Source organism: Pocillopora verrucosa, chromosome 14 (assembly GCF_036669915.1).
Source record: "Pocillopora verrucosa isolate sample1 chromosome 14, ASM3666991v2, whole genome shotgun sequence".
NCBI lineage: Eukaryota > Metazoa > Cnidaria > Anthozoa > Scleractinia > Pocilloporidae > Pocillopora > Pocillopora verrucosa.
Window position 1 is genome coordinate 9633286 of NC_089325.1, and position 26945 is coordinate 9660230.

General features: G+C 36.4%; 2 protein-coding genes and 4 long non-coding RNA genes across 11 annotated transcripts in view; 2 read left to right on the top strand and 4 right to left on the bottom strand.

Moving 5' to 3' along the window:
- Window positions 1-31: 31 nt before the first annotated feature.
- LOC136278359 (uncharacterized) lies at window positions 32-1705 on the top strand. 2 transcript variants are annotated; one of them, XR_010716277.1, is made up of 3 exons: window positions 32-375; window positions 728-846; window positions 1459-1705. It is a non-coding gene; the product is annotated as an uncharacterized lncRNA (long non-coding RNA). The 2 variants fall into 2 exon arrangements; XR_010716278.1 differs by having other exon boundaries at window positions 732-846.
- Window positions 1706-1938: 233 nt separating this feature from the next.
- On the bottom strand, window positions 1939-6571 carry LOC131780397 (uncharacterized). Its single transcript, XR_010716279.1, has 3 exons — window positions 5295-6571; window positions 3517-3650; window positions 1939-2916 (listed from the first exon to the last, which is right to left on the bottom strand). It is a non-coding gene; the product is annotated as an uncharacterized lncRNA (long non-coding RNA).
- Window positions 6563-8761, top strand: LOC136278358 (uncharacterized). Its single transcript, XR_010716276.1, has 3 exons — window positions 6563-6835; window positions 7594-7913; window positions 8626-8761. It is a non-coding gene; the product is annotated as an uncharacterized lncRNA (long non-coding RNA).
- A 1126-nt stretch (window positions 8762-9887) lies between these two features.
- LOC136278353 (mitochondrial disaggregase-like) lies at window positions 9888-14460 on the bottom strand. The gene is made up of 13 exons (XM_066161939.1): window positions 14279-14460; window positions 13564-13664; window positions 13258-13372; window positions 13084-13161; window positions 12895-12950; window positions 12771-12815; window positions 12362-12469; window positions 12216-12269; window positions 11931-12078; window positions 11567-11637; window positions 11254-11373; window positions 11048-11152; window positions 9888-10510 (listed from the first exon to the last, which is right to left on the bottom strand). The coding sequence occupies exons 1-13, from the start codon at window positions 14415-14417 to the stop codon at window positions 10286-10288; spliced, it is 1365 nt and encodes a 454-aa protein (XP_066018036.1). The 5' UTR covers window positions 14418-14460; the 3' UTR covers window positions 9888-10285.
- Window positions 14461-16749: 2289 nt separating this feature from the next.
- LOC136278360 (uncharacterized) lies at window positions 16750-21487 on the bottom strand. Its single transcript, XR_010716280.1, has 3 exons — window positions 20101-21487; window positions 18322-18455; window positions 16750-17718 (listed from the first exon to the last, which is right to left on the bottom strand). It is a non-coding gene; the product is annotated as an uncharacterized lncRNA (long non-coding RNA).
- A 2182-nt stretch (window positions 21488-23669) lies between these two features.
- The window catches only part of LOC131797788 (mitochondrial disaggregase-like), a 5657-nt gene continuing 2381 nt past the window's right edge, over window positions 23670-26945 (bottom strand). For all 5 annotated transcript variants that reach the window (XM_066161934.1, XM_066161937.1, XM_066161938.1 and 2 more), the window contains exons 4-13: window positions 26915-26945; window positions 26726-26781; window positions 26602-26646; window positions 26192-26299; window positions 26046-26099; window positions 25761-25908; window positions 25397-25467; window positions 25084-25203; window positions 24878-24982; window positions 23670-24340 (exon numbers count right to left, since the gene is read on the bottom strand). The exon at window positions 26915-26945 is cut by the window's right edge and continues 47 nt beyond it. In XM_066161934.1, coding sequence (XP_066018031.1) covers window positions 24116-24340; window positions 24878-24982; window positions 25084-25203; window positions 25397-25467; window positions 25761-25908; window positions 26046-26099; window positions 26192-26299; window positions 26602-26646; window positions 26726-26781; window positions 26915-26945 — 963 coding nt within the window. In that variant the 3' untranslated portion in view covers window positions 23670-24115. The remainder of the gene's footprint in view (window positions 24341-24877; window positions 24983-25083; window positions 25204-25396; window positions 25468-25760; window positions 25909-26045; window positions 26100-26191; window positions 26300-26601; window positions 26647-26725; window positions 26782-26914) is intronic.

Below are 26945 nucleotides of genomic sequence, written 5' to 3' on the forward strand. Positions count from 1 at the left end.
ACCGTAGTTGTCTTCTAATAGTAGCTTTCGCCGGAGGCAACGGAAAATTTAATCAATACTATTCCGGCTTTAGCAAACTTCAACTGATCTCAGAAAAACGTGCTGTTCGCACGATCATTGCGAACCAGATCATTGGCCTCTCACATAACTTTCCTTGAAGTTCTCTCGTTCCTTAGTTAACGCTGTGTGATCGCATCTTTGTTATAACCTAAACGCGGAAGAACAACTTGCTACGTAAATAACAAGGCGACTTTCGACCAAAGGATGCGTTATGGTTACGTTTTATTTGCAGTCTTGCTTTATTTACATTCTTCATTGATCGACTTGCGACTCCATTGACGACATTTTACCCACAAGCTGAGACAAAAGCATAAGGTGGCGTCCTAGCACAATTGTTTTATTTACTTTAACAGTTAAAAATTGCTTTCTCCTTGCACTGTTGAGAATTCACGGAGGCATATCTCAAAACCAAACAAATAAGTATGGGAATCTCGATTGAGCAATACCTGTCAAGTATTGGCTCTCATGACAATTTCGTGAAAACCGAGGATATCTTATCACGTTTTAATGATCATTTTTGGAGTTTAATGTTTGTGATGTTCTATTTAAATATATTTTACTTGCCAGTATTGAAACAAGTTGTTGGACAACACAAAATGTGGAATGATGTGATGTTTTGGTTTTCACAAATGATTTTCTACAATGCCAATTTTCCATTGCTTATAAGGCAGGCAAATGATGTAGAGAAAAATCCAGGCCCTACAATATTTGATGTCATCGAACCAACAAGAACAATATGTGCTGACTACAGTTAAGGAAATGAAGCTCTCTTTGGTGAAAATGCTGGTAAGTAATGTGTAGCAATGTCAATTACTGCTATTATTTACCATCACATAGAAGATATCAGTTTGTGGGCTTCTTCCACTTTGAATAATATTCTTACCATTGGAAAAAATTTGTATACTTCTATAAGATGTTCTGTCCAGACAAATGATTATTTGCATTTAACTGATGTTCCATGCATTGTTTCAATTTACAATAAAGTATACACATTAGAATATAGTGAGTCATTAACAGGAAGTTTGTTCATGACATCAAATAATGGGCCATACATGTCTCTTCAAAATTCTCTGACAGAAGTGGTTACAAATTGTCAACTTAACTACAATTGTTGTTTGTTGATGATTGGAATTAATACTGGTGTAGTGGTTAAGAATTCAGAACAACGCTTTAAATTTTTGATGCTCATTCCAGGGATTTGCATGGGATGCCCCACTCATTTGGGAAATGTGCTATGCTTACTATTAAAGGAATTGAAAACCTTGTATCATATTTGAAAATTTCCTACTTACAAATAGGGGTTGTTACTTTTAAAATTAAAGGTGTCTTTGTCAGAGATAATGAACTTGATTTGCAAAATGTTCACAAGAGTCCAAAAATTGAACATTTGCCTTTCAGAAATAAAAGAAACCAAACACAACATATGAAAAGGAAGCAAAAGTTTTTAACTGAAATGCCAGAAGAAAAAGAAAATCGATTGATTGCTAGACATGAATATGAGAAACGAAGAAGGGTAAATGAAAGTGAGGAATCAAGGGAAAAAAGGCTGGCCAGCAGCGTCTGAATAGGGAAAAGAAACATGCAAATGAATCTTCTGAATCAAGAAGAAAGAGGCTGGCAATCTAAGTATCAAAGACAAAAAATTGCAAATGAGTCAGCAGAATGTAGAGAGAAGAGACTGTTAAACCAATGTCAATATCATAATGAAACTAAATGCATAATTGTGTTCACCTGGGCTTTCTGTTGGAAATAAACTTTGTTTTTTGTGCTTGCATTTGCCTAAGTTTTTATGCAATTATTGGTTTATCCTGTAACTGTTTTTGTGTGGTTTACACAAAGTGTAAACCATGCTATGTCATGATCGCAGATACTTATTCCTCGCTGGATTTGTCACAGTGAACAGAGCACTTGTCACATGGTTTACTATCATTGAAGATAGCTTCCAGTCTATGCTCAGCTAAGTTACCTAAGCTTCAAAGCTTCTGAAAGTGACCATTTTGCAATGGTGGCTGTAACATGCTGTTGAAGATCGTTTTTTTATCTAGTTTTTCATTCATCTTTGTTGCTTAGATTTCACATGACGCCTTTCCTACAGTTGGCTTGCCTTCTGAGTGCAGATTACAGCATGGAGTTGTACTCTCACAGGCCAACATTTCATGGTCTGGACCTTTAGTGCAGGTCGCACCACATTGAAACTTAGGAGTCATTATTGACTCTCTGTGCAGTCACATTTCACATAAGTCATTTACCAGAATGTTTTTTATCCTGAATTTCTGTTTATACCACATGCTCAGTAAGAAAATTACTTAACCAGTCTTTTTAGTACATGCTAATATAAAGTTTTGGTTAAACTGCAGAATACCCTGCCACCCATGGCATTACATGTCATTGAATATGAATAGAATAAACCATTTTTAGCCAGTAGTGAAAATAGGAATTTTTTGTTGCCATTAGAAAATCAAACGCTGCTGTTGTCTGGAAATTTAATTTGACAGCATCTTTAAATGAAATTTTACTTTCATGTTTACATAGCTAAATTAATCGAAGTCACAAACATCTAACACCTAACCTGAAACTGAAGTTTGTTGTTAACATGGTGCTAAGTATCTATTGTGATTGATTCCAAACTTTGGGGAGTTATCTATGAAACCTCTTGGCAATGTTAGATAACTTGCTAAACTTATTAGTGAAATCTTACATTGTCAAGAGAGGCATGAAAATGATAGTTTTTCACCATCACTTCCTTTGCTTGATCTGCCGGTTGCTTTTCTTGCTGATGGTGGGGCACAACCAGGCTGCGTCTCGTCGGGCATTGGGCACATACGTGGCCAAACCCTCTACACTTGTGACAACGAACTAGAATAAAAATATAAATGAGAAAATTACAGACGAGCACAATGTTGTTGCAGTCCAAATAAGAGGGAAGGGAAGTTTTCCAGGTAAATGTCCTCTAACTTTAACCTATCTGAGTAGAGCCGGAAAAAAACAAAGTCACAATTAAAAGTCCTGCCTCAAGTGAGCATCATCTAACCTCACCTCAGACTCAAATGATAAAACCTTTTGGGTCAAGGTTAGACAAAAAGGAATCTTTTGGCACCAGAAACAACAGTTGTGTATAAATTTTATTTTTCATCTTCATGAGGTACCTTTACTAGAATTTTGATCGTTCCTACAATATTTTTTGATGATGAAAAAATGATTTTGATGTTGCCATAGTTAACAAATTAAAACTGACATTCGTCTCCTTCGACAAAAATGTTTCCTCTAGATATTTGAGCGAGATATATATGATTAAACACAACACCTCATCTACACATTCACTTCAATCATATGCTGTGTGTAATCTTGTTAAGGTTCACTTGGAGAGATGCCCCAACCAACTTGTTAGACATGCCACTGAAAAGGGTACTTTTTACCGTCAGTCAATTTTTGCTTAATGCTTGGTTTTATACTTACCTCTTCTCTTATCTCATCCTCTGTTAATATCATCCCGGCTCCTTTCTTTTGCCGTTTTTGCCAAATTACTTTAAAGCTATGTATTCCTTACCATCATTTTTCAGTGTTTTCTTTCCATTTACAGACTCAAGTGGCTGTAATGAAAAAACAAATTCAAACAATTTTACCTCACTTCTTAAAGCAAGAAATCACAAGACTAAACAACACGTGTAGAAACTTAGACATACTTAGGCTAAAACTCTGATTAAAAAATAAAAAACTACCCTACTGCAAAAAAAATTGTACCACTGTCTTTGATACCATCTTGTTACTCTCCTATTTTTTTCACTTTTCTTTGCTTTTAATTTGTAAACACATATCATGTTTCTTCTCAATGGGAAGAGTTTCCAAGAAAACCCAAATAACTGGAAAGAGTATTGGCAAGAAAGATAACCAAATGAGCAGTGGTATCCAATTAGAGCTTGGAGCAATTAACCGACCTGAATGACTGCTACATCCCTTTCTTTTTTCCCAGGTCTATGTACACTAGATTTTGAGCACAGAATGCAATACCTCACCAAACATCTGCTCAGGATGACTCACTTAAAAGTGTACATGATTATCATCTCTTGCTGAGATAGCACACTTCACTTTAATGTTTTTATTACTACACATATGGGGGCTTTGGTAAGATTGTGGAAAGGAGGGACAACGTTTGAGCAGCTGGAGGGACCAAAATGACAGGTGGCAGCCATTTGTTCTCATTTGGATGACAAAGTCTGGGGAACCTTCCCCTGGAAATTTAAAAGTTTGGATGTCCAAAAGGGTCCATTTTAGACCACTATTTCCCAAGTTGGCTAAAAATTATAGCTGCTACGAGGGAGAGTATTGACACTGAATTAATGAATAGAGTAGCTTTCATGTAACTAACTATGTAAACATTATACATAGCAATGGTGTCTCTGTGATGATGTCTGTGTGGTTTTGTTTGATTTTTACCTTTTCCTTGCTCAAAAAATGAAATTGCACTGAGGATGACATTAGTTTTGGGCTACGGCCCTGTGATTTCTAACACAGTATCTTTAATGCAATTACTCAGATGGCGAAGGAGTTAATCAGTACTTCAATGATAAATGCAGAGCACGGCAATCAATGAAATGATCAATGTCTAATCATGAACTAGCTCTTTGTCAGTGACAAGTTCACAAAATTAATATTGGTGAAGGTTACTTCATACAACAATTACTGTAAACCACCATTCCAAAAAAACATGGCAACTGGTACATTCAACCAGAACTCTTTGCGCAAGAAAATCCTGGAACCACTCATAAAAACAAGCAGTAAAGATCTGAAAAATTTAAACCTTGCATACATAATGTTGTTGTTTTGTGAAATATTGCTTTCTACATGTGCCTTAGCCTAAGAGTAATAATAAAATGTACAGGTGCCATCTTTGTCTGTAAGTGGATTGAATCTATTGGGTGAACACCAGAAAAAATAGAAATATTGTTATAAATAAAATGAGGGTTATAATATAGGTATGCTGTGGTTTAGTTTTATCCCTAGTTTAATTCTTTTACTTTTAATAGAGGTCAAATTGATAGTGACATATCATCTCACCATAACTTAGGCTAGGAGCTAAATTTTATCTTTCTTTACACAAAATGCATTTTTTATTCGTATCATTAACAAAACCAAAGGAAAATGATGTTTAAACCAAGAACAAAAATTAAGCACAACATATACCTCTTTATAACTAGTGCATAATTTGCCAAGAAAATGTTTACAATGGAGCTTACCACCTCATCGGCACTTTTGTTTACTTTGCTGTTGGTTCTCATCCAGGCCTGTATGAATGAAATTAAGTAAGGGTGAAAGGATTTATATTTTCTACACAAAGATAGTTGCAGAGAGTGTCTCCACTAATATATGGATCACCAAATGCTCACAATGAATGCCAACAAGACCAAGTTCTTGCTAACACATGTAGGAGCAATAATTGCTAATAATAGGCAATAGTCTGTATTGAATTAAGTATTCATTTGTGCATGAATTAATATTTATTTCATTTTGATGTTTGTAACGCATAGTTGAAAAAGTATGTAAAATGTGGTAAACATATACATATCATTACCATATTCCTCATAATTTAGTTCAAGGGACTTTATTCTAAATAGATCAAAAGCAAGAAAGTGGCATATGTCAGCCCCTGAATTAAATAGAGAAGCACATATTATCAAGCGAAGAGTAATTTTGCTGCAAATCTGTTCCCTTCTGGTTGAGCAAAGAGAATGATTTAATGCATTGTAACCCAACTGTTACTTGCTGGAGAGCATGGGAGAGAGCACCCTATCCTTTATAAAAGAGACCAGATCTTCATTATACGTGTTAGCAGTTTGAGTTAACTTTCCAGGATATGTGATGTTTGACATCAACCATACCAGGGGTTGAATTTTTGCGTAGTCCCATACATTTACAATGAATACATGTCTTCCACTGTATCCATGATAGCCAGCAGTGTAGACACTTTGAGTTTGCTACATGTAACGTAACAAAAATTATTATGAGGCTGGAAGAAAATCACAAATTTTTGGTCATTGAAACACCGAGATCTGTCCTGTTTTTTAAATAGGTAACATCTAGTTTTGCGTGTCCTACGCAAAATACAGAAAATCGATCATCAGCACACTCCAAACCAATAAGAGAAGCCACGAGGCAATATCAAATTCTCGTCTTCCTAAGCTTTCCAACGTATCGAAGAAAATTACGCTAATAATTCGCAATTAAAAACGCAACCAGAATCTTAATCTGTCACCAATCCGAAGTGTCCCAAAAGGCATCAAGGATTGCCCATGAAACAAGGATAGTCCGTGAAACAAGGATAGCCCAAGAAATTCTCAAACTTCGAAAGCGGAAATCTTAACGATCTTCTCACAATTTTTTAACATTGCATCCCTTCCCTAGTTGGGAAGTGATACGCAGAAGACACGTTCACAACGCTTTGATCGGAAGAAATAAAGCCGCATTCTATTGGTTATCAGGTGCGAGGACTACAGCAGAAGACACAACTGCAACGTCACAGACGAAGTACGTTGCAAAAGTGCTTACGAAGGTGGATCAAGACCGTGAGGGCATGAACTTAACTGGTCCCAGTGCACCTCATCTTTTATCAGCTGAAAACGAAAATGGCGGATAGTAACGGTAGTGCACGTAGATCGAGGGTTCTTTTAAGGAGTTTGATATTTCGTGACCGCTGCACAGATCTAGTAACTTAACGATAAATTTAAACGAAATTCCTAAAACCAATGAATGCATCTGATAGTCAAGGACAACCCTATGGGTGAGTTTCATCGGTCTTCATTTGTCAAAGTGCTAGAGAGTGGTGGAACGGGGCTTTGTCGTTGTATCAGATAAATACATGAATTGACTGTACCTGTACACAATGTGATTTTTCCTTTGCCTTAGAAATGAGATTCATGAGTCATAATTTTTGGAAGACTGCAGGGCGTGAAATTGCGCCTAATACAGGCGCCAATGCGAGTAAATTTTTCACTTTGGCGACCAAATCCTGAAAATTAGTCGCCAAATTGGCGATTAGAATGTTTTATCATAACCTTTCCAAGAGATATAGTGAATTAAACTTCGTCGTTAAGTTTATTTCCAAAACGCAGCACATGCATCCCTATCGATAACTAGACGCCATCTTGGATTTAGTTGAGCTTAAAGGTTGTATATCAACCATCCTAGTGTCCACTTCGTAGCTCCTTAAAGATCTTTTCCCTAACTTAATTTTTGAGGGTCAATCTAGAACTCTGACAGCGTAAAAAAAGGTTTTGTTTGTCTTTGAAAATGGCGACCAACTTTTTTTGAATTGGCTACCACTTTGAAGAATTTAGGAGCCAAGAGGCTATCAGAAAAAAAAATTAATTTCACGCCCTGAAGAGGGAACAGGGCTTTTTTAGAGTTTATCGATGAAAGGCTTTGCATTAAGACTTACCATTAATAATTGTCAGGCTGATTGACTGACTGACGTAATTCGTGATTGTTTGAATGACTTATTTTCTGATCAGTTGATTGATTAATTTTTTGATTTCTAAGGTGTCTGACTGATTGTATGGTGCTATGAATGAATGACTGATTGATTAATTGAATGATTGACTGATTCAGTGATTGATTGACTTACTGATTGATTGATGATCGGACATCAATGGACCAAGCAAGAATTGGGCAACAGACTAACTTACAAATGGACCAATTGATTGATTGAGTGGCTTACTGACTGACTGACTGATTGATTGATTGATTGATTTACACGGCTCGTGAGAAGTCAGTTCCTATAACTCTTTTGAAGTTTACCTTAGCCATGATTTTGTTACCAATCTCCTGCTTTTTCCTTTCCAAGAAAATCTTCTTTGAAGGTAACCATATTATTTTTGGTAAAAAAGCTACAGAAGTTTTCCTTAATTTCCCCTTCCATTCCCAAGCTTTCAATAGTAATTTTCCCAAATTTCACACTTTTCCCTACATATTTCTTGCGGTTTTTGTCCTAGGAATTTGTTTTTCTACTCAACAATAATCTCCTATTTGATATTTTTCTTTATTATCACCAATTGTCAGCCCAATAGTACATTGATATTGTGAAGTATTTTCATGTGGTGTTGAAGCATACAGAAATGTCACCAAGCTCTGTCTTGGGTGTCAGTATTGATATCCTCTCCATGATAATTAACCCTTACACTCCTAAGAGTGATGATTGTCTAATTTCACACCTGAATCACACATGCAGGTCTTAAGAATAGAGGAAATGATCACCGACTGAGGAAGCTCTTGAATGTTAAACAAATCCTCCCTTAGGGGATGTATAGAGAACAGTATGGAGAATATGCATACTATGAAGATGAAGAGGGTTAAAAATAAACAGAAAAATACAGTCCCTCATGTTAGCTTAAAAAATTATAGCAAGAGCAATTTTAACTCTTTCTCCAGGCTGATAGTCTTTCTCATCCAGTTTTGTAGAACCTGCATTGTGGAATAGGTAACACTTGTTGTAACCATTAAACTACAAGTTATTTTAACTCAAGGTAGAAAGCTACTTTAGTGATATCACTCCTAATTTCCTGTATTTTTCAGATATACTGGGTTATCCAAATGGTGCAATAGGTGCAGCAGGAGTAACTGTGATAGTCATTCATATTATTGTTGGTTTTTACATCTGGGTGGCTATACAAGAAGAAAAAGAACCAGCACCAATAAAACAAGATTAGAAAAAGATGAGAATGATGTATTTGCCACTCAACAATGCTGAGTACAAAAAGCGTACATCACCAGACAGATTGGAAGATATCTGAAGTCCAAAGCAAAGCAAGAAAAGGAATCCAGGTTTAAAAGTGAACATACTTATTACATATGTTTTGACTCAATAATATTTTTTCTTAGGTTTAAAAATTTCCAATTTGGATATTTTTTAGTATTACAGTCCAAGATAGAGGAAAACAAAATAAAACAAGTTTTAAAAATTTGAACCTGAAAATATTTTAATTGTAGTAATATATAAAAATGCTGTACGTTACACTCATTTCGCTCAAATTTCATTGCAATGTAAATAAATGACAAGCATAAATAAATAATAGTTCAAATAATTTATGTGACTTTTGTGTTTTATTCTTCAATGAGACATAAAGATCTTCTTTTATTGCATCTCACTACTTGAAGTAACCAGCCAAATTATGTTGAGTAGTGATCTTTAAATTATTTCTTTTTTCTGCAGATATTTTATGTTAATAACTGTTTAGTTGCGAAGGAATTGTTTTAATATCTGCCCCTAAGTGTTACATCAACTGCCTTGTTATTACAAAATGTCTGTCCTTTTAGTTAAACATTCAAATGAGGCTACTACTAAACAATGCCTATTGTCACAATAACAAAGTTGTTTAAGAACCTCAAGTTAGCAATTTTGCAGAGAAAATTTTCTATACCAGTCCTATATTATTTCGTCTCCTCCCCCCCTCCCCCCCTCCCCCCCTCCCCCCCCCCCACCTTTAATGCTAATAAACATTTTGGGATTTTATAGAATGGTTTAACTTAGTGTAACCTTACCTTTGGGGGTGGAAAAGGGGGATCTGATTTTTACCCCAAGGGTAAGTCCGACAACGAAGTGATGAGTTTCTGCCAGTATTTCTTGCTGGAGCTCCAGAGGCACATAAAGTAAAGTTTATTGATCGTGATCCTTATTACTACACGGGCAGGGTCAAAGAGGCAATTCATATAAGACTTCACCCCCACAACATCAACAGGGATAGTGGAATAGAAATTCCAGAGGGATGGAATCACACGGGACTACATCGTGAGACAACTTAGCTTTTATTGTTATTCAACACGATGAATAACCACAACCTTTTTTACGAAATTTTATCCTTATTTTATTCTCTTATGTTTTACGGTTTTGTAAAGTATGATAATGAGTTTGAAACAAAGGAAAAAGAAAATTTGAACCAAGGATAAAATTGAACCACATCATCTATACATGTCTTCCTTTGATCACACAATTACCAATATGAGGCTTTACACTAAAATCCAGCCAACATGTTCTCCATGAACATTGTTTTTGATGAGTAAACACCAAAAACAAGTTTTTTTTCAAGTGTTTTTTTTTTCCAGGGAGTAAGCCTTTGAACAATGACTGATCCATGACTATTAGACTGGAACAATAAAAAAGATCTTGAGGATTCAAGACCAAGTGTCTTCAAATTCATTTCCGTTCCCTGGTCGTTAGTTGCTCACTTTCTTTTCTTCAAACGAACAGTTTGTCTTCAGGAACGAAATGGTTTCCAACATCAGTGTCAACTATCTTTTTTCCTTCCTTAACGAGCTGCAGTTTGATGGTAGGAGCTACTTCCTCTAAGTTCTGCCCGGTTTTACCTTTCGGGAAGGTCACTGTTAGGTGCAGGGTGCATCCGCGACTTATCAACCCTTGCTCATGCGCAGCAGCAAGTCGATTGAGAACTCTCTTTTCCACCTGTATCACAACCAATAATTTTTGCATGAAAATAACTCATATACCTGATTCAGTTATCGTTTGTTTCGGTATTTTAATACTGCGAATATGTTACCACACTACAAAGAAAGACTTTCTGCACTTGCCAACAGCTAAAGCATTTCGTTCAATTTCAGACTGTGTTACCAGCATTTCCACTATTTGCCAGCAACACATTCTCCTTTCAACAGTGATTATTTTCCCCTCCATTTCATTGTTTTAGTGCTGGTTATATGAAAAAGTTTCGTGTTATTTTCAGTTTCTCAAATGCTTGGTGTTGAATTGTATTAAGAGAGGATGTCAGCATCCATCGAACAAAATTTTTTTTTGCAAATTTTGGGTGACTTGCCGCTGTTTGTTTGATGCATGCTGACATTAGCTCTTGAAACGTTTCTGCAAAGAGAAGAGAAAAAACTGACAAAAAGCCGTCGAAAACAAGAGGTGTGAGTATTTTAGTGGGGGGGGGGGAAGGCAAAATTACACCACATGGTAAAGTTGTAAACAAAGCATCGATCGTACTTCGTGTTTTATCGATCTCGCTCCGTAATGTTCGTCGTAGCCATCAGCCAGTACATCCAAGACTTCTTTATCCCAAGTCATGTGGATATCGTGTCGATTCAACGCCTGTATTCAAACAAAGAAGAAATTTGGCAGGGACTTAGATTACTTCTTTAACAACTGTTCGAGATCATTTGCAAAGTGTTACAGGAGAGCACATTACAGACCAGTTTTGAACAGTAATCCAGCTCTTTCGTCACTAAGCTTAAAAGTTCTGGATGTGAAAATGGCAGGAAGTACACAATCTCATTGATGCGACCCAGGAACTCGTCTCGTCTGAAGTGACGCTGTCGATACGAAGAGAAACAAAAAGCTCTAGAGAACATGTTACGATAACTACCCTTTAACAAAAAAGAATACTCACAAATTCTCAAGACATCACTCATTTTTCTTAATTTTATAAACCTAGGTTTTTTGCAATTTATTGCTTGGGAAATGTTTACCAGGTTTGCTGTAATTTATCGCCAAAGGGATGTTTACCTTCAGAATAGGCTGGACCACTCTTTCTTTAAACTTTCTTGATATAGTAACCTTTTCGCTTACTTCATCACCTGAAAAGAAAACAGTGAACTCCTGCGCATGCAACACGAGAACGCATACACATCGGAAAAAAAAGAACAAACTTTTTCTTCCTTAGACCAACTTTGGTTTTGTATGTTTGTGTTAATTTTTTCCTCGTTCCCTTCCCTTCTCCCTTTGTATTTCAGCCAGACTGGCTATTATTTCACAAGTAACTTGAACAAGGTACGAATTTGTGTTAAGAAATGTTGCACATCTTTCCAAACTTATTCTGCATTTCGTCGTCCAACATCAGCAAAATTTAAGCCTCCACAACAAAACTCACCTTCTTCTCTTTGTTCAGCAGCTAGTTTTGCTTCTTCTCTCAGCTGCAATGTGTGATTTGCTATTTCTTTACTAGCAAGGTTTGACGTCATCACGAAAATGGCGTCTTTACATACAATTGTCTTCCCTTGTCCGTCTGTCAAACGACCCTGAATCAAAAACAGGTTTTTTTTTTCATCAAAACTTAAAAAGAAGTAAAACAACAAAATGAAAAATTTTCAAACCTAGTATGACTCAAATTGAAGAAAAAAAACAATCTTCACTCAAATTTAAGTATAGATGCTACCTCGTCAAACAATTGGAGCATGACTGTTAAAACGTCTGGGTGGGCCTTCTCCACCTAAAAAGACATTAAAAAATGAGATGAGCCCAGTGATTTTAGTCACACAAAAAAAAAACCTCTAAGAAAATTGAGGATCGTTTATTTCTTACCTCGTCAAATAACACCACAGCGTTTGGACACTTTATGAGTTCCTTTGTCAATTGTCCGCCTTGATCGTGTCCAAGGTAACCTGGTGGTGCACCGATCATTTTCGCAAGCTTGAAAGAAAGATGTTTAAGTTCCAGTTTAAGCGCTATTTGTTTGAGTGTAAAACCGAAACCAAAGCAAGCACAACAGCCAATAAAAACAGAGGAAAATATCACAACGTGCCAATGGGAATTGAGAGCCTCTGGGGAATCTTGAACTTTTTTAAGGAAGAGAATTCTGCGCCACCATCTCCCCCCCCCCCCTCCCCTCTTGGCTACCCATATAAACGTCTTACCTTAGTTGTCTATGTCAAAGGAAAGTTTCCTTTTTCTAAGAACGTTCTTTGAGTTTTTCATTTAAATCAACAGTTACCTCATGCTTTTCTTGGTATTCAGACATGTCCAGTCTAACCAAACACTAGGAGAGAGAAATCAACTTTTAAATACTTCAACAAAGTGATAACTAAATACAATTGGAAAAAAAAATCCTGCACTACCTCCTTGTTGTCTTTATGAAGATAACGCGCCACTTGTTTGACAAGCTCTGTTTTTCCTACAGGAAGGAACGATCAGAGAGGATAATGAAACGTCACAGTCATTTATAATGCAATATCAGATCGCGTATGTTTTGTGACTAAATTCATATGTGTAAACTAAATATGTTCCAAAAAAGCACTGAAATTTACCAATCCCTGAAGATCCAAGAAAGAGAAACACAAGGGGATGTTCTTCATAATACCAACCATATTCTCTTCTACGAATTGCTGCAAACAAATGAAAAACAGAGTCAGTAGAATATTACTCCCAAAATTACCAAACCGTAGTCTTCCAAACTGATTTTGTTGCATAGAAAATCATACCTGCAGCAACCGTGAGAATGGCTCCTTCTTGTCCTATAATATTATCTTTCAATCTCATCTCCAAAGGATAGCGCCGTCTTTCCTCAATCTCTCTCCTCTCTTTTCCTTTCAAACACTGAAAAACAAGTTGTGTCATTTCAATTACAAAATACAGCTGCAATATCCGTTATTTCTCTTGATTGAAATTTTACCATCTTTTAATATTGACGATACAATTAAAAAAATATTGTGATATTTGCCCTATACAATGCAAGCACAGCTCACAAAAATTTGAAGGATAGCTTCAGATAGACATTAACATCTTACCATATCCTTTATTTTAGTCCAGAATCCCATCATGCTTCCAGTCCCAGCATATCCTACTGCTTGGTAGCCTGAGTTATTATCCTTGGGGGTTGTATCAGCTCCTATTGGCGATAAACAAAAAAAACAAACAGACAGACAAGTAAGAAGAATAGCAAAATGTTATCATAAATAGCGAAAAGACCTCTTTTGATAAAACTCATAATTTCTAACTAGGAAGCGAATTGCTTGATACACCACAAATTAATTCACCTTTTAGGCTTTAGATTTCACGTGTAGTGTCACGTGACTTTTGATGTAAACATACCGCGAATCTATTGAGTCTAGGGGCTAAGTAACCGCTCATCGCTGAAAGATTTACTTCCGGCACAAGAAAAGTTTGCTGCGGATACACCCATTACACAACACGTGAAATCGAAAAATTATGCACTAAGAACCAACAAATTATTAACAAGCATCTGAACTCGATAAGCCAACCGAGAAACAATTAACTGTCTCAACATCGGATACTAAATCAGTAAAAAGTGGCGATCCACCAAAAAAATTAAATCTATTAGATTTTTAGGCATTTATTTTATTACGAAATTCATAACATCGATCGCTTATGATGTTTCTTCTCTGTCCGACTTAATGAATATAACAATAACATAGATCAAAGCTGAAAAATATTACAATGATTGTTCTCATACTTATAGCATTTTATTTGAATCAATCTTACCTGAGCTCCAATATATAATTCCTCCACACGCTGTGGCGACAGTTCCTCCTGCTATTATTACAACTCGTGAGATCTTTTTGGGAGGAAGAAAGAACCTTCGCCATCTCGGTAAATTTTGTGAGCTAAACCTTGGGGTCATTTTTGTGAAGGTATGGCTTTTAAGGAAATTTGACCCATATGAATAAAATAATTTTCCAAGCAGAAGGTAAGTCATTCCGTTGTTCCGCTACACTTGGATGGTTTACTTGCACGGTGTGGGATAAAAAGTCAATAGTGCTTGTTTATAACTCCTCTGACGTAATGTGATACAATGGCCAATCATATCTTGCGATCGAGCGAGCGGTACGCGACCTGGGACTGGCTAAAAATCTCATGTTATAGTCTTATAGTAGTCGGAGGCAACGGAAAATTTGATCAATACTATTCCGGCTTTAGCAAACTTCAACTGATCTCAGAAAAACTTGCTGTTCGCATGATCATTGCGAACCAGATCATTGGCCTCTCACATAACTTTCCTTGAAGTTCTCTCGTTCCTTAGTTAACGCTGTGTGATCGCATCTTTGTTATAACCTAAACGCGGAAGAACAACTTGCTACGTAAATAACAAAGCGACTTTCGACCAAAGGATGCGTTATTGTTACGTTTCATTTGCAGTCTTGCTTTATTTACATTCTTCATTGATCGACTTGCGACTCCAATGACAACATTTTACCCACAAGCTGAGACAAAAGCATAAGGTGGCGTCCTAGCACAATTGTTTTATTTTCTTTAACAGTTAAAGATTGCTTTCTCCTTGCACTGTTGAGAATTCACGGAGGCATATCTCAAAACCAAACAAATAAGTATGGGAATCTCGATTGAGCAATACCTGTCAAGTATTGGCTCTCATGACAATTTCGTGAACAGCAAGGATATCTTATCACGTTTTAATGATCACTTTTGGAGTTTAATGTTTGTGATGTTCTATTTAAATGTATTTTACTTGCCAGTATTGAAACAAGTTGTTGAACAACACAAAATGTGGAATGATGTGATGTTTTGGTTTTCACAAATGATTTTCTACAATGCCAATTTTCGATTGCTTACAAGGCAGGCTGATTCAGCAAGACAACGGGAACCTCACTTGACGACGGCGCGCGCAGTGCAAATACCCAAATATGGTCAAATTAGAACAGAATCCAGACTATTCCGCTCGTTCTCCCGTCGTCATCTGACGTTCCCGTCCTGTTGCTAAATCAGCCTAATGATGTAGAGGAAAATCCGGGCCCTACAATATTTGATGTCATCGAACCAACAAGAACAATTTATGTGCTGACGACAGTTAAGGAAATGAGGCTCTCTTTGTTGAAAATGCTGGTAAGTAATGTGTAGCAATGTCAATTACTGCTATTGTTTACCATCACATAGAAGATATCAATTTGTGGACTTCTTCCACTTTGAATAATATTCTTACCATTGGAAATAATTGGTATACTTCTATAAGATGTTCTATCCAAACAAATGATTATTTGCATTTAACTGATGTTCCATGCATTGTTTCAATTTACAATAAAGTATACACATTAGAATATAGTGAGTCATTAACAGGAAGTTTGTTCATGACATCAAATAATGGGCCATACATGTCTCTTCAAAATTCTCTGACAGAAGTGGTTTCAAATTGTCAACTTAACTACAATTTTTGTTTGTTGACGATTGGAATTAATACTGGTGCAGTGATTAAGAATTCAGAACAAAGCTCTAAAATGTTTGATGCTCATTCCAGGGATTTGCATGGGATGCCCCACTCATTTGAGAAATGTACTATGCTTACCATTGAAGGAATTGAAAACCTTGTACCATATTTGAAAATTTCCTGCTTACAAATAGGGGTTGTTCCTTTTGAAATTAAAGGTGTCTTTGTCAGAGATAATGAACCTGATTTGCAAAATGTTCACAAGAGTCCAAAAATTGAACATTTGCCTTTCAGAAATAAAAGAAACCAAACAGAACAAACCAAACACCACATATGGAAAGGAAGCAAGAGTCTTTAACTGAAATGCCAGAAGAAAAAGAAAATCGATTGATTGCTAGACGTGAATATGAGAAACGAAGAAGGGTAAATGAAAGTGAGGAATCAAGGGAAAAGAGGCTGGCCCAGCAGCGTCTGAACAGGGAAAAGAAACATGCAAATGAATCTTCTGAATCAAGAAGAAAGAGGCTGGCAATCTAAGTATCAAAGACAAAAAATTGCAAATGAATCAGCAGAATGTAGAGAGAAGAGACTGTTAAACCAATGTCAATATCAGAATGAAACTAAACGCATAATTGTGTTCACCTGGGCTTTCTGTTGGAAATAAACTTTGTTTTTTGTGCTTGCATTTGCCTAAGTTTTTATGCAATTATTGGTTTATCCTGTAACTGTTTTTGTGTGGTTTACACAAAGTGTAAACCATGCTATGTCATGATCCAAGATACTTATTCCTCGCTGGATTTGTCACAGTGAACAGAGCACTTGTCACATGGTTTACTAACATTGAAGATAGCTTCCAGTCTATGCTCAGCTAAGTTACCTAAGCTTCAAAGCTTCTGAAAGTGACCATTTTGCAATGGTGGCTGTAACATGCTGTTGAAGATCGTTTTTTTATCTAGTTTTTCATTCATCTTTGTTGCTTAGATTTCACACAACGGCTTTCCTACAGTTGGCTTGCCTTCTAAGTGCGGATTACAGCGTGGAGTTGTACTCTCACAGGCCAACATTTCATGGTCTGGACCTTTAGTGCAGGTCGCACCACATTGAAACTTAGGAGTCATTATTGACTCTCTGTGCAGTCACATTTCACATAAGTCATTTACCGGAACGTTTTTTATCCTGAATTTCTGTTTATACCACACGCTCAGTAAGAAAATTACTTAACCAGTCTTTTTAGTACATGCTAATATAAAATTTTGGTTAAACTGCAGAATACCCTGCCACCCATGGCATTACATGTCATTGAATATGAATAGAATAAACCATTTTTAGCCAGTAGTGAAAATAGGACTTTTTTGTTGCCATTAGAAAATCAAATGCTGCTGTTGTCTGGAAATTCAATTTGACGGCATCTTTAAATGAAATTTTACTTTCATTTTTACATAGCTAAATTAATCGAAGTCACAAACATCTAACACCTAACCTGAAACTGAAGTTTGTTGTTAACATGGTGCTAAGTATCTATTGTGATTGATTCCAAACTTTGGGGAGTTATCTATGAAACCTCTTGGCAATGTTAGATAACTTGCTTAACTTATTAGTGAAATCTTACATTGTCAAGAGGCATGAAAATGATAGTTTTTCACCATCACTTTCTTTGCTTGATCTGCCGGTTGCTTTTCTTGCTGATGGAGGGGCACAACCAGGCTGCGTCTCGTCGGGCATTGGGCACATACGTGGCCAAACCCTCTACACTTGTGACAACGAACTAGAATAAAAATATAAATGAGAAAATTACAGACAAGCACAATGTTGTTGCAGTCCAAATAATAGGGAAGGGAAGTTTTCCAGGTAAATGTCCTCGAACTTTAACCTCTCTGAGTAGAGCTGGAAAAAAACAAAGTCACAATTAAAAGTCCTGCCTCAAGTGAGCATCATCTAACCTCACCTCAGACTCAAACGATAAAACCTTTTGGGTCAAGGTTAGACAAAAAGAAATCTTTTGGCACCAGACACACCAACAGTTGTGTATACATTTTATTTTTCATCTTCATGAAATACCTTTCCTAGAATTTTGATCGTTCCTACAAAATTTTTTGATGATAAAAAAATGATTTTGATGTTGCCATAGTTAACAAATTAAAACTGACATTTGTCTCCTTCGACAAAAATGTTTCCTCTAGATATTTGAGCGAGATATATATGATTAAACACAACACCTCATCTACACATTCACTTCAATCGTATGCTGTGTGTAATCTTATTAAGGGTCACTTGGAAAGAGGCCCCAAGCAACTTGTTAGACATGCCACTGAAAAGGGTACTTTTTACAGTCAGTCAATACTTGCTTAATGCTTGGTTTTATACTTACCTCTTCTCTTATCTCATCCTCTGTTAATATCATCCCGGCTCCTTTCTTTTGCCGTTTTTGCCAAATTACTTTCAAGCTATGTGTTCCTTACCATCATTTTTCAGTGTTTTCTTTCCATTTACATACTCAAGTGGCTGTAATGAAAAAACAAATTCAAACAATTTTACCTCACTTCTTAAAGCAAGAAATCACAAGACTAAACAACACGTGTAGAAACTTAGACATACTTAGGCTAAAACTCTGATTAAAAAATAAAAAACTACCCTACTGCAAAAAAAATTGTACCACTGTCTTTGATACCATCTTGTTACCCTCCTATTTTTTTCACTTTTCTTTGCTTTTAATTTGTAAACACATATCATGTTTCTTCTCAATGGGAAGAGTTTCCAAGAAAACCCAAATAACTGGAAAGAGTATTGGCAAGAAAGATAACCAAATGAGCAGTGGTATCCAATTAGAGCTTGGAGCAATTAACCCACCTGAATGACTGCTACACCCCTTTCTTTTTTCCCAGGTCTATGTACACTAGATTTTGAGCACAGAATGCAATACCTCACCAAACATCTGCTCAGGATGACTCACTTAAAAGTGTGTATGATTATCATCTCTTGCTGAGATAGCACACTTCACTTCGATGTTTTTATTACTACACATATGGGGGCTTTGGTAAGATTGTGGAAAGGAGGGACAACATTTGAGCAGCTGGAGGGACCAAAATGACAGGGTGGCAGCCATTTGTTCCCACTTGGATGACAAAGTCTGAGGAACCTTCCCCTGGAAATTTAAAAGTTTGGATGTCCAAAAGGGTCCATTTTAGGCCACTATTTCCCAAGTTGGCTAAAAATTATAGCTGCTATGAGGGAGAGTATTGACACTGAATTAATGAATAGAGTAGCTTTCATGTAACTAACTATGTAAACATTATGCATAGCAGTGGTGTCTCTGTGATGATGTCTGTGTGGTTTTGTTTGATTTTTACCTTTTCCTTGCTCAAAAAATGAAATTGCACTGAGGATGACATTAGTTTTGGGCTACGGCCCTGTGATTTCTAACACAGTATCTTTAATGCAAATACTCAGATGGCGAAGGAGTTAATCAGTACTTCAATGATAAATGCAGAGCACGGCAATCAATGAAATGATCAATGTCTAATCATGAACTAGCTCTTTGTCAGTGACAAGTTCACAAAATTAATATTGGTGAAGGTTACTTCATACAACAATTACTGTAAACCACCATTCCAAAAAAACATGGCAACTGGTACATTCAACCAGAACTCTTTGCGCAAGAAAATCCTGGAACCACTCATAAAAACAAGCAGTGAAGGTCTGAAAAATTTAAACCTTGCATACATAATGTTGTTGTTTTGTGAAATATTGCTTTCTACATGTGCCTTAGCCTAAGAGTAATAATAAAATGTACAGGTGCCATCTTTGTCTGTAAGTGGATTGAATCTATTGGGTGAACACCAGAAAAAATAGAAATATTGTTACAAATAAAATGAGGGTTATAATATAGGTATGCTGTGGTTTAGTTTTATCCTTAGTTTAATTCTTTTACTTTTAATAGAGGCCAAATTGATAGTGACACATCATCTCACCATAACTTAGGCTAGAAGCTAAATTTTATCTTCCTTTACACAAAATGCATTTTTTATTCGTATCATTAACAAAACCAAAGGAAAATGATGTTTAAACCAAGAACAAAAATTAAGCACAACATATACCTCTTTATAACTAGTGCATAATTTGCCAAGGAAATGTTTACAATGGAGCTTACCACCTCATCGGCACTTTTGTTTACTTTGCTGTTTGTTCTCATCCAGGCCTGTATGAATGAAATTAAGTAAGGGTGAAAGGATCGGTATTTTTTACACAAAGATAGTAGCAGAGAGTGTCTCCACCAATCATGACTAATATATGGATCACCAAATGCTCACAATGAATGCCAACAACACCAAGTTCTTGCTAACACATGTAGGAGCAATAATTGGTAATAATAGGCAATAGTCTGTATTGAATTAAGTATTCATTTGTGCATGAATTAATATTTATTTCATTTTGATGTTTGTAACGCATAGTTGAAAAAGTATGTAAAATGTGGTAAACATATACATATCATTACCCTATTCCTCATAATTTAGTTCAAGGGACTTTATTCTAAATAGATCAAAAGCAAGAAAGTGGCATATGTCAGCCCCTGAATTAAATAGAGAAGCACATATTATCAAGCGAAGAGTAATTTTGCTGCAAATCTGTTCCCTTCTGGTTGAGCAAAGAGAATGATTTAATGCATTGTAACCCAACTGTTACTTGCTGGAGAGCATGGGAGAGAGCACCCTATCTATAAAAGAGACCAGATCTTCATAATACGTGTTAGCAGTTTGAGTTAACTTTCCAGGATATGTGATGTTTGACATCAACCATAACAGAGGTTGAATTTTTGCGTAGTCCCATACATTTACAATGAATACATGTCTTCCACTGTATCCATGATAGCCATCAGTGTAGACACTTTGAGTTTGCTACATGTAACGTAATAAAAATTATTATGAGGCTGGAAGAAAATCACAAATTTTTGGTCATTGAAACACCGAGATCTGTCCTGTTTTTTAAATAGGTAACATCTAGTTTTGCGTGTCTTACGCAAAATACAGAAAATCGATCACCAGCGCACTCCAAACCAATAAGAGAAGCCACGAGGCAATATCAAATTCTCGTCTTCCTAAGCTTTCCAACGTATCGAAGAAAATTACGCTAATAATTCGCAATTAAAAACGCAACCAGAATCTTAATCTTTCACCAATCCGAAGTGTCCCAAAAGGCATCAAGGATTGCCCGTGAAACAAGGATAGTCCGTGAAACAAAGATAGCCCAAGAAATTCTCAAACTTCGAACGCGGAAATCTTAACGATCTTCTCACAATTTTTTAACATTGCATCCCTCCCCTAGTTAGGAAGTGATACGCAGAAGACACGTTCACAACGCTTTGATCGGAAGAAATAAAACCGCATTCTATTGGTTATCAGGTGCGAGGACATAACTACAACAGAAGACACAACTGAACGTCACAGACGAAGTACGTTGCAAAAGTGCTTACGAAGGTGGACCAAGACCGTGAGGGCATGAACTTAACTAGTCCCAGTGCACCTCATCTTTTATCAGCTGAAAACGAAAATGGCGGATAGTAACGGCAGCGCAAGTAGATCGAGGGTTCTTTTAAGGAGTTTGGTATTTCGTGACCGCTGCACAGATTTAATAACTTATCGATAAATTTACACGAAATTCCTAAAAACAATGAATGCATCTGATAGTCAAGGACAACCCTATGGGTGAGTTTCATCGGTCTTCATTTGTCAAAGTGCTAGAGAGTGGTGGAACGGGGCTTTGTCGTTGTATCAGATAAATACGTATGAGTCGACTGTACCTGTACACAATGTGATTTTTCCTTTGCCTTAGAACCTTTGCCCTTCCACTCCCAAGATTTCAATAGTAATTTTTCCAAATTTCACATATTTCCCTACATATTTCTTGCGGTTTTTGTCCTTAAGAATTTGTTTTTCCACTAAACAATAATCTCCTATTTGATGTTTTTCTTTATTATCACCAATTGTCAGCCCACTAGTGCATTGATATTGTGAATTATTTTCATGTGGTGTTGAAGCATACAGAAATGTCACCAAGCTCTGCCCTGAGTGTCAGTATTGATATCCTCTCAATGATAATTAATCCTTACACCCCTAAGAGTGATGATCATCTAATATCGGACCTCAATCACACATGCAGGTCTTGAGAATAGAGGAAATGATCACTGACTGAGGAAGCTCTTGAATGTTAAACAAATCCTTCTTGTCAGCACCTTAGGGATGCATAGAGAACAGTATGGAGAATATACATACTGATGTTAGGGTGTAGAGGGTTAAAAAAAAACAGAAAAATAAAGTCCATTTTTATTAGCTTAAAAAATTATAGTAAGAGAAATTTTAACTCTTTATTCAGGCTGATAGTCTTTCTCATCCAGTTTTGTAGAACCTGCATAGTAGAATAGGTTACACTTGTTGTAACCATTACACTACATGTTATTTTAACTCATGGTAGAAAGCTACTTTAGTGATATCACTCCTACTTTCCTGTATTTTTCAGATATACTGGGTTATCCAAATGGTGCAATAGGTGCAGCAGGAGTAACTGTGATAGTCATTCATATTATTGTTGGTTTTTACATCTGGGTGGCTATACAAGAAGAAAAAGAACCAGCACCAATAAAACAAGATTAGAAAAAGATGAGAATGATGTATTTGCCACTCAACAATGCTGAGTACAAAAAGCGTACATCACCAGACAGATTGGAAGATATCTGAAGTCCAAAGCAAAGCAAGAAAAGGAATCCAGGTTTAAAAGTGAACATACTTATTACATATGTTTTGACTCAATAATATTTTTTCTTAGGTTTAAAAATTTCCAATTTGGATATTTTTTAGTATTACAGTCCAAGATAGAGGAAAACAAAATAAAACAAGTTTTAAAAATTTGAACCTGAAAATATTTTAATTGTAGTAATATATAAAAATGCTGTACGTTACACTCATTTCGCTCAAATTTCATTGCAATGTAAATAAATGACAAGCATAAATAAATAATAGTTCAAATAATTTATGTGACTTTTGTGTTTTATTCTTCAATGAGACATAAAGATCTTCTTTTATTGCATCTCACTACTTGAAGTAACCAGCCAAATTATGTTGAGTAGTGATCTTTAAATTATTTCTTTTTTCTGCAGATATTTTATGTTAATAACTGTTTAGTTGCGAAGGAATTGTTTTAATATCTGCCCCTAAGTGTTACATCAACTGCCTTGTTATTACAAAATGTCTGTCCTTTTAGTTAAACATTCAAATGAGGCTACTACTAAACAATGCCTATTGTCACAATAACAAAGTTGTTTAAGAACCTCAAGTTAGCAATTTTGCAGAGAAAATTTTCTATACCAGTCCTATATTATTTCGTCTCCTCCCCCCCTCCCCCCCTCCCCCCCCCCCACCTTTAATGCTAATAAACATTTTGGGATTTTATAGAATGGTTTAACTTAGTGTAACCTTACCTTTGGGGGTGGAAAAGGGGGATCTGATTTTTACCCCAAGGGTAAGTCCGACAACGAAGTGATGAGTTTCTGCCAGTATTTCTTGCTGGAGCTCCAGAGGCACATAAAGTAAAGTTTATTGATCGTGATCCTTATTACTACACGGGCAGGGTCAAAGAGGCAATTCATATAAGACTTCACCCCCACAACATCAACAGGGATAGTGGAATAGAAATTCCAGAGGGATGGAATCACACGGGACTACATCGTGAGACAACTTAGCTTTTATTGTTATTTAACACGATGAACAACCACAACCTTTTTTACGAAATTTTATCCTTATTTTATTCTCTTATGTTTTACGGTTTTGTAAAGTATGATAATGAGTTTGAAACAAAGGAAAAAGAAAATTTGAACCAAGGATAAAATTGAACCACATCATCTATACATGTCTTCCTTTGATCACACAATTACCAATATGAGGCTTTACACTAAAATCCAGCCAACATGTTCTCCATGAACATTGTTTTTGATGAGTAAACACCAAAAACAAGTTTTTTTTCAAGTGTTTTTTTTTTCCAGGGAGTAAGCCTTTGAACAATGACTGATCCATGACTATTAGACTGGAACAATAAAAAAGATCTTGAGGATTCAAGACCAAGTGTCTTCAAATTCATTTCCGTTCCCTGGTCGTTAGTTGCTCACTTTCTTTTCTTCAAACGAACAGTTTGTCTTCAGGAACGAAATGGTTTCCAACATCAGTGTCAACTATCTTTTTTCCTTCCTTAACGAGCTGCAGTTTGATGGTAGGAGCTACTTCCTCTAAGTTCTGCCCGGTTTTACCTTTCGGGAAGGTCACTGTTAGGTGCAGGGTGCATCCGCGACTTATCAACCCTTGCTCATGCGCAGCAGCAAGTCGATTGAGAACTCTCTTTTCCACCTGTATCACAACCAATAATTTTTGCATGAAAATAACTCATATACCTGATTCAGTTATCGTTTGTTTCGGTATTTTAATACTGCGAATATGTTACCACACTACAAAGAAAGACTTTCTGCACTTGCCAACAGCTAAAGCATTTCGTTCAATTTCAGACTGTGTTACCAGCATTTCCACTATTTGCCAGCAACACATTCTCCTTTCAACAGTGATTATTTTCCCCTCCATTTCATTGTTTTAGTGCTGGTTATATGAAAAAGTTTCGTGTTATTTTCAGTTTCTCAAATGCTTGGTGTTGAATTGTATTAAGAGAGGATGTCAGCATCCATCGAACAAAATTTTTTTTTGCAAATTTTGGGTGACTTGCCGCTGTTTGTTTGATGCATGCTGACATTAGCTCTTGAAACGTTTCTGCAAAGAGAAGAGAAAAAACTGACAAAAAGCCGTCGAAAACAAGAGGTGTGAGTATTTTAGTGGGGGGGGGGGAAGGCAAAATTACACCACATGGTAAAGTTGTAAACAAAGCATCGATCGTACTTCGTGTTTTATCGATCTCGCTCCGTAATGTTCGTCGTAGCCATCAGCCAGTACATCCAAGACTTCTTTATCCCAAGTCATGTGGATATCGTGTCGATTCAACGCCTGTATTCAAACAAAGAAGAAATTTGGCAGGGACTTAGATTACTTCTTTAACAACTGTTCGAGATCATTTGCAAAGTGTTACAGGAGAGCACATTACAGACCAGTTTTGAACAGTAATCCAGCTCTTTCGTCACTAAGCTTAAAAGTTCTGGATGTGAAAATGGCAGGAAGTACACAATCTCATTGATGCGACCCAGGAACTCGTCTCGTCTGAAGTGACGCTGTCGATACGAAGAGAAACAAAAAGCTCTAGCGAACATGTTACGATAACTACCCTTTAACAAAAAAGAATACTCACAAATTCTCAAGACATCACTCATTTTTCTTAATTTTATAAACCTAGGTTTTTTGCAATTTATTGCTTGGGAAATGTTTACCAGGTTTGCTGTAATTTATCGCCAAAGGGATGTTTACCTTCAGAATAGGCTGGACCACTCTTTCTTTAAACTTTCTTGATATAGTAACCTTTTCGCTTACTTCATCACCTGAAAAGAAAACAGTGAACTCCTGCGCATGCAACACGAGAACGCATACACATCGGAAAAAAAAGAACAAACTTTTTCTTCCTTAGACCAACTTTGGTTTTGTATGTTTGTGTTAATTTTTTCCTCGTTCCCTTCCCTTCTCCCTTTGTATTTCAGCCAGACTGGCTATTATTTCACAAGTAACTTGAACAAGGTACGAATTTGTGTTAAGAAATGTTGCACATCTTTCCAAACTTATTCTGCATTTCGTCGTCCAACATCAGCAAAATTTAAGCCTCCACAACAAAACTCACCTTCTTCTCTTTGTTCAGCAGCTAGTTTTGCTTCTTCTCTCAGCTGCAATGTGTGATTTGCTATTTCTTTACTAGCAAGGTTTGACGTCATCACGAAAATGGCGTCTTTACATACAATTGTCTTCCCTTGTCCGTCTGTCAAACGACCCTGAATCAAAAACAGGTTTTTTTTTTCATCAAATCTTAAAAAGAAGTAAAACAACAAAATGAAAAATTTTCAAACCTAGTATGACTCAAATTGAAGAAAAAAAACAATCTTCACTCAAATTTAAGTATAGATGCTACCTCGTCAAACAATTGGAGCATGACTGTTAAAACGTCTGGGTGGGCCTTGTCCACCTAAAAAGACATTAAAAAATGAGATGAGCCCAGTGATTTTAGTCACACAAAAAAAAAACCTCTAAGAAAATTGAGGATCGTTTATTTCTTACCTCGTCAAATAACACCACAGCGTTTGGACACTTTATGAGTTCCTTTGTCAATTGTCCGCCTTGATCGTGTCCAAGGTAACCTGGTGGTGCGCCGATCATTTTCGCAAGCTTGAAAGAAAGATGTTTAAGTTCCAGTTTAAGCGCTATTTGTTTGAGTGTAAAACCGAAACCAAAGCAAGCACAACAGCCAATAAAAACAGAGGAAAATATCACAACGTGCCAATGGGAATTGAGAGCCTCTGGGGAATCTTGAACTTTTTTATGGAAGAGAATTCTGCGCCACCATCTCCCCCCCCCCCCCTCCCCTCTTGGCTACCCATATAAACGTCTTACCTTAGTTGTCTATGTCAAAGGAAAGTTTCCTTTTTCTAAGAACGCTCTTTGAGTTTTTCATTTAAAGCAACAGTTACCTCATGCTTTTCTTGGTATTCAGACATGTCCAGTCTAACCAAACACTAGGAGAGAGAAATCAACTTTTAAATACTTCAACAAAGTGATAACTAAATACAATTGGAAAAAAAAATCCTGCACTACCTCCTTGTTGTCTTTATGAAGATAACGCGCCACTTGTTTGACAAGCTCTGTTTTTCCTACAGGAAGGAACGATCAGAGAGGATAATGAAACGTCACAGTCATTTATAATGCAATATCAGATCGCGTATGTTTTGTGACTAAATTCATATGTGTAAACTAAATATGTTCCAAAAAAGCACTGAAATTTACCAATCCCTGAAGATCCAAGAAAGAGAAACAC